The sequence below is a fragment of the Podarcis melisellensis genome, assembly GCF_964234715.1.
Source record: "Podarcis melisellensis genome assembly, chromosome: 11".
In the NCBI taxonomy this organism is placed as follows: domain Eukaryota; kingdom Metazoa; phylum Chordata; class Lepidosauria; order Squamata; family Lacertidae; genus Podarcis; species Podarcis melisellensis.
The window spans coordinates 21,038,712-21,049,322 of NC_138543.1; the positions used below are offsets into that span (position 1 = coordinate 21,038,712).

General features: G+C 41.8%; 1 protein-coding gene across 5 annotated transcripts in view; it reads left to right on the forward strand.

Moving 5' to 3' along the window:
- Window positions 1–9,000, forward strand: part of MCC (MCC regulator of WNT signaling pathway) — a 207,861-nt gene extending 198,861 nt beyond the window's left edge. For 4 of the 5 annotated variants that reach the window (XM_081930451.1, XM_081930449.1, XM_081930450.1 and 1 more), the window contains 2 exons: window positions 3,625–3,747; window positions 4,659–9,000. In XM_081930451.1, the coding sequence (XP_081786577.1) occupies window positions 3,625–3,747; window positions 4,659–4,839 (304 nt within the window). In that variant the 3' untranslated portion in view covers window positions 4,840–9,000. The remainder of the gene's footprint in view (window positions 1–3,624; window positions 3,748–4,658) is intronic. The other variant, XR_014172954.1, reaches the window with a different exon arrangement.
- The last annotated feature ends 1,611 nt before the right edge of the window (window positions 9,001–10,611 follow it).

Sequence of the window (10,611 nt, forward strand, 5' to 3'; positions counted from 1 at the left end):
TGCACAACTGCAAAATAGCACAGACTCTCTAAACCAGGACAATATTTCACATTTCAGCAAATGGTTGAATCTACCCTTGTTATATGGCGTTGAAAAATATGTGTATTACTGAATTTGTAGGGAGGGGGCGTACTTCACAGAATTTTGCAGATTTCTTTCGGCTATCGTAAGAATACTTGTGCAATGGATGTGTGGGGCTGGGGAGAGAAATATATTCTTTGACACCATACTTTGATGCCCAAACCATGTCCTGATGGTGAAATACACTCTTGCTAATGTCTTAGCTGTACAGTGTGATTTAAGTTTTATTTAGGAACACAGAAAATGCAAAGCACTTAGTTACATGAATCTACCATTAACAAAAGTGTATTCCCTTTATTGAGGACTGAATAACGGTTGTTCTGCAAGTATCAGCATTAGTATGAAAATGTTTTGTGGAGTTGACGGTAGCTGATGCATCTTTGTGTTTGGTTTCTATTGCCAGGCAGGAGGATGAACCGGTGCTTAGGGGAGAGACCATAGGGGGAACATGTTATTCGCATGTAATAGGGCCCAGGTTCAGACACTGGCATCTCCAGGTAGGAAAGGCTCTTGTCTGAACTCTGGAGAGCCACTGCCAGTCAGAGCAAGATACTGAGCTCAGTAGTCCCGACTCACGCAGTACAACACGGGTTTGTCTGTTCAACAGCATTATTATAGTTGAACAATGCCTTATTGTTCCATGTTGCGTGTCACTGCACAGAAAGGAATGATAGGTCCATCACTCACGAAATTAAATTTGGTTGTTGCAATAGGGAGCTACAGAGTGAGTCACTTTTTTCCAAAGCAGGCAACAATTTGCCTTTAATCCAGGTTTGTGGTTTACTGGAAAAATAGTTCCCCAAATCCATAGTAGGTAAATATCTTTATTAAGCCAACAAAGAAAGAGAGACAAAACATCAAGCAATCTTTGAAGTTCTCCAGGACACTTATTTAGGCGGAGCGTTATGCAAAGCTGAGATGGGAAAGTAAAAAAGGCAGCTTGGTCTTAAAAGCATAAAGACTGCAAAGGTAGCATTCTTAAGAGTCTGGGAAGATGTATCAAATTCCATATGTTATGCAACTCTCCTCAGTGCTATGCATTTTCCAGGTTATATCTAAGATGATTCCCAGTGGCTGACTTTTGAAAATATAAAAACCAGCTGTTCTCTGGATCTGGAAAGGGTACTTTATAAAATAAATTCAATGTTGTTGATTCCATGTGTTTGGGTAAAAAGCTATTATTATGAAAATAAATTTGAATACGACTCAGAAAGCAGCAAATCTTGGGACTGCTGCACTCTTTGCAGCTTCATGTATATCTTCTAGCTTCCGTTCTATAGAAAGGAACTTGAAGATCAGTGGAACTCAGGTCCTGAGGGTATTAGATCTTATAGCTCACTAACTGATAATATTGTTGGACTCAAACTCTCACTAACCTCAGCCAGCATGGCCATTTGGTATTGTAGTTCGTCAACAGGTTAGCTATTCCTCATAAAGAAAGCTTCTCTCTTAAGGAGACACAAATATTCATCCAAATGTGTTTTGATTGCCATGCGCAGTTTTAAGAAACTGAAATTTCTCCCAGGTTGTTAGGACTCAGTTGTTTAGATATTTTTCACGTATGACACAAAACTGCCTCTTTGTCTATCTTACTATTTATTATCTCGCCAGTTGAGGCCCACTCCCCTAGCTATATGTTTAGCAAGTTGACTAGTGATGACTATTTTAAGTGCATTTCCAGCACATCTCTCTTTTTTTTTTCAAAAAAAAATTTTTTTTTTGCTGAACTCTCTACTTTAAAAAGCATGTTTGGTCACACTTCCTGACATAGTGGGACAGTGCCACCTACAGGCCAGTCTAGGACTATGCACTAATTAAACTCTCCCCAATGGCTTGTTTTATAGGTTGCAGTAAGCCATGTTGATTGTTGTCAGAGCCACCCGTCTGGTCCCAGCTCACAAGAGACCCAAATCCGATCCAGTTTATTTACAAAAAGTCTTTATTGAAGATCATTGCTCCATTTACATTCCATCTCTGTGACTCTACGTCTGTAACGTTAGACCGCTGAAGTACCCTCTGAATCCGTACCGCCTCTACACCAATTTAAGAGGCTTGTGCTGGACCACCTCTTCCTCTCCTTCCTTTTCCGCAGGGTCTTTCTGCCCCCCTGGGTTCCCCCTCGCCGGGACTCGCCCGAGGCTGAATCCTCTGACGCCTCTGCCCCCCTCCTTCTCGCTTTGGGGCCGGGCTCCTCCCCAGGGCTCTCCTCACTTCCGCGCGCCTCTACATTTGAACTTGGCGCGCGTACGTTGCTTCTGACCTTTCTCTCGACCGCTACACTGCTCCCGGTGCTGCTCTCCACCCCTTCCGGCTGAGCGTCCTGCTCCGATCTCCTTCCCCTGTCTCCTTCTTGCTCTGCTCCCTCTGACACACTGGTAACTCCACCCCCTTCACTCCGTTCCGGCTGAGAAGCCGGCTCCGGTGTCCAACTCCCACTGGGGCTTCTCCCTTCGCTCCCCTGCTCCTCACTGCTTCCCCCTTGGCCTCCCTTTGGTCTGACCAGGGGGGCCCCCTTTTGGGAGTCCTCTGACTCACTGGACAGACTCATGGACGACCTTTGGTCATCGTCATCCTCCTCCTCATCTCTCTGGGATTCTTCCCCCTCGCTCTCTGTCTCCTCCCCCATCTGCTCTTCTCTCCCTGAAACCCTGACAATTGTGCTTGCACAAACTTCATTTCTCATCTCTTTCCTCTTGGCAAGTGAGATCAGTGGCACCAGTCTCTCAGAGACTTTCTGCAGTGTTGCTGAGTGCCTGGAAGCCACTGATCTCACTTGCCAAGAGGAAAGAGAATACTTTTCGTAGCTCCCAGGCTTAGAACCATTTCCTCCTCTGCAAAAATCAGAGGTTGCCTTATCTTAGAGAAACCATATGAGAGCCCTTATTCTGAATGCCAATTTCAACCTTTCACAAGCTTAATTGTGCAACGAAAACACAAGTTAAAGCTAGAACGATGAGAAAGAATTCTTAAGTGCCTTTTGTCTCTGCAGAACAGCAAAATAGACATGATTGTCACATCTGAGACGCTTTTACCTTGGGAATGGCTCTTGTTACAAGAGATCAGGGAGAGACCTTCTTATGAATGCTTCACTTTAGACCCAGCTACTGCAGCTTCTCGTATTGTAGGGCTAATGTGCAAAGACTTGGATCGCACAGGAGAAAACTGTGTGGTGGCTCCTTTACACAACATCAACCCTTGGGAGGGTTAACACAAGTGTGGGAAGTAAGCGCCCTTTTGGCTTCTTGACTCCAAGAGTTACACAACAGCAGCACCTTCCAGTTGTGTATATGCATTCCCTACCAGTGATTTTGAACTATTTATTCATTTATAAAACTCAAGATGCCATACACAGATCTTCCCACCCCACCCCATTTTATCTTCACAACCACCCCATGAAGGCTATCAGTTGAGAGTCTGTATCTGGACTAAGGTTACCCCTTCCTGGTCCTAATCCTCCACTTTCAACCACTACACCACGCTGGGTCTACTCGTCCTTCATGCATAAATGTGTAGTGATAAATCATTGCGCTTTGTGCTTTTCAGAGAAAAGAAGCTGAAAGGCAGAGTGCAGGAGTTGGTGAGTGCCTTAGAAAGACTGACAAAGAGCAGCGAAATCCGGCACCAGCAGTCTGCAGAGTTCGTCAATGACTTGAAAAGAGCAAACAGGTAAAGGATCTCGCCCACTCCTGGCCTAATGGCAGTACACGCTAGAATCATAGAATTGTAGTTGGAAAGGGACTCCTGAGGGTCATCTGGTCCATGCAGGAATCTCAACTAAATTATGTGTGACACTGAACTGGAACTATTTAGGCGCCAGGGTGGTACATGCTCTAGTTATCTCTCGCTTGGACTACTGCAATGCGCTCTACGTGGGGCTACCTTTGAAGGTGACTCGGAAACTGCAATTAATCCAGAATGCGGCAGCTAGACTGGGAGTGGCCTCCGAGACCATATAACACTGGTCCTGAAAGATCTTCATTGGCTCCCAGTACATTTCCGAGCACAATTCAAAGTGTTGGTGCTGACCTTTAAAGCCCTAAACGGCTTCGGCCCTGTATACCTGAAGGAGCATCTCCACCCTGATCATTCAGCCCAGACACTGAGATCCAGCGCTGAGGGCCTTCTGGCGGTTCCCTTGCTGCGAGAAGTGAGGCTACAGGGAAGCAGGCAGAGGGCCTTCTCGGTAGTGGCACCTGCCCTGTGGAACGCCCTCCCAGCAGATGTCAGGGCAATAAACAACTATTTTACTTTTAAAAGAGAGCTGAAGGCGGCCCTGTTAGGGAAGTTTGTAATGTCGGACACTGTATTGTTTTTAATATTCAGTTAGAAGCAGCCCAGAGTGGCTGGGGAAACCCAGCCAGACGGACGGGGTATAAATAATAAATTATTATTATTGCCTCCAGAAGCAATGAAAACTGTACAATCGTCTGCCCACTTAATAAAAGTTGTGTGGGCAACTGGGGTTGGAAGTCGGGAAAATGCTACCCAGAAAATAAGATATCTGTATCTAAGATGTGGATTTGAGATTCTCACATGAAATACCCCAGAATGACCTGTTGATGCTTGTTTTACAACAGTAACCTTGTGGCTGCCTATGAGAAAGCAAAGAAGAAGCATCAAAACAAGCTGAAGAAACTGGAATCCCAAATGATGGCGATGGTTGAAAGGCACGAGACCCAAGTGAGAATGCTCAAACAAAGAATTGCCTTGCTGGAAGAGGAGAACTCGAGGCCCCATACCAATGAAACGTCACTTTAAGTAGAGGGGAATATTTTTATTTTATTTTTAATTTTGAAAAGAATTCATGCATAGTTGCATATTTGTCTCCTGGAAAGACTCATTTAGGTGGTGAACACACAGGCGGATCTGGGAAAGGTGGGAGGTCAGTGCCTCAAAAAGAGGAGTTAGGACTTTGGCAATATATAGCCATCCGGAAGAGCCAAAATTTTAAGTGAGGCTTTGGATGGCTCTGCATATCAGACAGTGCCTGATGGTTAACGTATCTGTTTATCAAGGTTCTATGTAATTTTTTTATTCACAAAAATTCCTTTTTTCTTCCTCCAAATTATTACAGCCACGAACACTCTACTGTTCTTATGCATCAAGAACGTTCGTTTGAGTCCCCTGCATTTTTTTGAGGGAATGTTTAAAGGCCATGGGACAGGCAGCTTTCATTTGAATGGGTAGCAATTCTCTATCCCTTCCCCTCTAGCTCCTTCTCTCCAGAAAAATGCTCAGACACTTAACTAAGGGGGGAGCCAGACATTTATTTGTAGCTGGCCTCTGGCCACAGATTAAGCCCAGGCAAACATTACCATAGCCCTGCAAGACACATCTAAGGAAGCAGCATTGTGACTCATTCCTCTCCAGGAGACTGGAGCCAACAAGCTCTGCTAGTGCTGCCAAGTGAGATTTTAAAAAGGGGAGTAGTATTTCAAAAGGAAGAGGCAATTCAAAGGAGCTTTGAATATGCTGACCCAGTGCCTGACACCCTCCATCTATCAGGAGGGTGCTATGCCGTTTCAATCTCTCTTCTAGACATACCAGCAGAATCAAAGCAGGCAATCCAACTGTTTTTCCGATCCAGGTAGAGGTGGTACAAAATTGTACATTCCCCCCCCCCCATGGAAGTAGATGCAGTTGCTGTACAGTGTCAGAATAATCAAATCATCAAGTTCCGAGGCTGAACATGGTTTAGGTTGTAAGGAATGTGCCTAATCAAATGAATGTAGGGTGGTGCTCCCTGAAAAGCTGGATGAAGTCACTTGCAAACATGTTATGATTATGCTAGTTCGGCCCTGTAAAACCCATCGTTATCAGTGGGAGTGCAGCAGGTTGCCTTAGTCAGTTCTTTGTATAACTTTTAAAAATATCTTTAATATTCTAGCCTCTGTTCTTCTCTAGACATAACCGCAGCAATAACTAATTGGTGGCAGGAAGAGGGAGTCTAGGCAAACATTCTGGGAATGAGGAGTGTCTCAGTCGTGGCACAAGAAACTCTATGGTGCCTTGCTCTTTTATACGTCCCCATCCCCCCAAACTGATTCTCTAAGCAGCCAACAGTCCCAAGTTCTTCCACATAATTTCACTGTAGCTGATCATATGTGCTTTTCTGGACAGGTTTTGGGATTTCTGCTGCAGTCTCTCTTCTGTGTTGTGGTATTTTACCTGTTCAAACTAAGGAGGTGAAATGTTCAGGTGCCTCTACAGCAGTGGTGGCCAAACTTGGCCCTCCAGCTGTTTTGGGACTACAGCTCCCATCATCCCTAGCTAACAGGACCAGTGGCCAGGGATGATGGGAATTGTAGTCCCAAAACAGCTGGAGGGTCAATTTTGGCCACTACTGCTCTACGGGGTGTTTTGTCTGTCTGTATTTTTAAGGTTTAGCATTCAGGAAGAGGGCAAATATGTGAAAATTAATGTTAAGTAATGCATGTTTAACTCTCATTTGTACCTGATTTGTTGTCTGTCTTTCTGCTGCATTGTTGTTTTCCGGTATAGCACATCTATCCATTTGGCAAGCTGTATAGTAGGGGGACAATTTTGGTCATCTTTTGCCCTTCATCCTAAATTGGCTTTCTTAAGCAAAATTCAGCTTACAAGCAGACTATGTTAATGTTTCTCCAAATGAATTAATGCCATCCTAAATTAAGATTTGGAGAGGACAAGGTATAACACAACGCCTTGGTTGTCCAACTCCAGGGGGGAAAGACCTTCCAGCTATGGCCACTGCTACCCAAACTGGACTTTCTGGCCTAGGAGCAACTCCTTCACCTTAGCATGTTTAAAGGATAAGCAGTGACATCTTCAAGGCTTGTTGGTAGCTGTGACCTGTATTATCTTGAATAAGACGATGCAGGCCACAGCTTCTGTGAAACAGATCTGTTAAATGAGTTGATGGTGCAGGAACAATAGAATCTCGGTGGATTCCAGTTCATGTCTTCAGACTATCAAGAAATACTCTTAAAAGTATTTCTTTAGATCATCTGCAAAGAAGCCCAAAACTTTTTCTGTCCACCATCTACCAGTACGGGGCACCTTTTTTAAACTCTCCCACTAACCAGTTTTCTTATGTTCAGTGCTCAAACATCTTACAGAACCAGCCTTTCTGATTACAGAAGCTATGCGGTTCATGGGGGGGGCAGTCAGCTCAGCTGACCTGAATGCCTCCTGGAAGATACATGTAGTTCTTCCCACCTGCACCTTTACCAGGTATTTATAGATTGTATACATTCCTCTGCGGTCCTGAAGGATGTTTCTTTGCTATCAATCCTGATGGATTTTTCAAGGACTTTGAGCACATATAAAAGAGCACCGAGACTCCCTTCTGTCCCACCCTTTAAGATTTTCTTAGCTTTGTCCCCCCATCAATTCATTGGGGCATATTCTAGGTTTTCATAAGACTACTTTCCTATTTTACAAGTTCCAGCTTTAAAGTAAAACATCTGTCCCCAATGTGCTACGTACCAATTGTTTATTGGACTAAGACTGCTGCACCAACTCTGGTTAAATGCCCAGAGCTTGAGCCACGGTTATTAGGTAAGATACCTGCCCACTATCTTAAAAGTTTTAATTCTTGATTTCTGGTGCAAATGGGCAGCTAACAATCTTCACATCTAACTAACCAATAGCTGTGATAAACCATATCTATCCTTCTTGCAGGATTGACTGCATTCATGCATGTGTGCTGTACTCACCAATTTCACTTGCAGGAAGGCAGTGTAGCTGTGTTTCAATAACCAGAACTGTCTGCTTTACCAAAATTTATTACAGTCGTACCTTGGTTCTCGAACGCCGCAAACCCGGAAGTGAGTGTTCCGGTTTGTGAATGTTTTTTGGAAGCCGAACATCCGATGTGGCTTCCGATTGAGTGCAGGAAGCTCAACGAACTTCTGAAACAGATTCTGTTTGAAAACCAAGCTACAACTGTACTTGGTGGGGGCAAAGTGGTGGGAAACTGTCCCACCCACCACCAAAACAATTAAGTTAGAGGTTATTGGCAGGAAAATACAGATCTATTATTTTTTAGTACAATATTGCAAGAATGTTACTTTAAAGCACTTGTGTGGAACAGCAATTTATGAGTTCTCGGACAACATTTTTGTGAGTATGTTATGAACCTTCCACAGGAGGGGTGGTCTATTAAATTTAAGCTTTCGTATGTTTCTGTGGTGGGAAGCAGCTCTCCCATCTTATCAGATGCTTCCTTCAACAAGCAGTCACTTCATCTTAGGGAACATAGTCAGCTAGAATGATTTAAAAAAGCAGACACTGGCTACTGCCAGTATACAGTTCAAGGTGTTTAGGTTGAAAGCAAAAATCTGTCACTGCCACTCAAGACGAAATACCAAAAATTCAGTTATGCAACTGTTTTAAAAACCACCTCTGTGCCCAAGACCTCAGGCCGACCTGACATGTGTGGGTGCTGTGTATTGTCATGCTAAACAAAACTTCCAGAACTATCCATTCCATGGAAGTGATTGTTTTAATGACAAATCTGGTCAATTATTCAGTCCTTTTCGTCTAAATGTGACACGTTGAGTTGTATTATTAGAGCAGGTTTCTAGAAGTCGATGAGTTTGTCATATGTTGCATGGAACATGTTCTAAACCTGTTATTTTCCGGTTAAGGTATAAAAAAACCTTTTACACCAGCTTGAATGTACTGTTAGTTATTTACAAAGAACATATAATTTTGCATTAAATGTCAGTATTGCTTTGCTGTTTATATTTGCATTTTTCATGGAAAACTACAATTTTAATTGATTTCCCAACAGTTTTAGTTCCTTAGCTGCTGTAAAATAGCTACTTTGTTTTATTTGATATAGACTTGTACAAACTGCATTTATTTATACAGAGGCATTTATAATACTTTTACAAATGTTCTTATATTCTGAATAAATTTCTAATGCAAATATCATTACGCCTTCTGGCATGGCCTTTTCTCTTTTTTATCAAAGGTTCTAGAGTCACTGCTTCTGGACAGGAAAATGCTTTCCTGATTCTTATTTTATATATCATTGTGTGAACCCTTCTCACTGCTTGCACAATAAAGAGCTTTCCATTTGTTTATCTGAAAACATGAAAATTAACTGTTTTAATGGCAAATGGATGAATGTATACAACTCACATGACAATTCTTTTATGCTCTGTTTTGTGGGCTCCAAGTGCAATTCTACAAATTTTCAGAAAAATGCTTTCTCTTGACAATTCACACACTGATACCTAGGGGCAACAACACCATTGCAATAACATATTGTAGGCATGACCCAGCTGTATTTTGCAGTTCAGAACAATAATCACATTTCAAGTTTACAAGTTATCCAGAAGTCCAAAACTTGCTAGTAAGCATTTTTATAATATAAAAGCAGTAATAAGTAAAATCAAATTGCTCAATGAACATAAAAATAAACACATTAGCTTACTTAGCACCTTACAGTGTACTTTTTTAAATAGACCAATCTCAAACCATGTTAACTTAGTGAAAAAGTAACCTATATTACCTAGCCTATAACAAATAAAGCAATACATACCTATCCCACTGCTCTCCGCCTCTCACAAGTTATGAAGAACGACTTGTTACTATCTCTTCTTTAAAGCTAGGCTGCAAATCACTGTATATTAAAGTATTTTGAAATAACACAAGTTGTCAGATTAGGTGATTGCCGAATACACACCTTCTCCTATCAAAAGCACACCCTTCTGTAGCAATGCCATTTTTCACAAAACATAGCAATGAACAGTCCTACTGTTTAAACACACATTTTCAGTCTGTTAAAGGAAAATTTATTTCAGAGAACATTTAGTTTCATTAAAATTGTTCAGCTTGAAAGAATAAACCAGTTTTGGGCAAGAACAAGCCTGTGGTTAAATGCTGTAGCTACAGCCATTATGAAAGGTAGCATCATTGTAGTTGTAGAAATATATTGTAAAATGTACATTCCTTTCTTGATGTGATCAATGCTTCATTAATGACACAAATTAAATGTCACTTTTTAATAACATTGGTCCATTCAACTCATTTCAAACAGCAACCTGCACATCATTTCCAAGCACAGTTCTAATAGTTTATACCACAGTTACAGGTTTCATTATGTTATTTAAACCACAGCAGTAAGAATCCAAAGAACTGCTTTTGTAGAGCGCAACAAGATTGTTTTTCACTTCTCCCACTTTAAAAGCAGTTATTTGTTACATACCATAAAATGCTACTGCTTAAATGGAAAAAAGGGGAGTGGAAGGGGAGAAATCAGTTCCAAGCCTACTAAAATACACAAATGCACAGAATGGGCCATGTGCCTCCTTGGATCATTGTCAAAAAAGATTAAATATTTATTTTAAAAACTGGTTGAAGAGTTCAAAACCAGGCAGGACATTAGGATTTTCATGATCCTGACAATAACAAATTAAAGAGTTTATTTTTTCCATTGTTCTTATCAAAAATAAAAGCAACCATAAATGCATGCTGAATATATATGCATACAAGCCATATTGCATCAGTCAGTGCTTACTGCAAAAAGTAAGGTTTTAA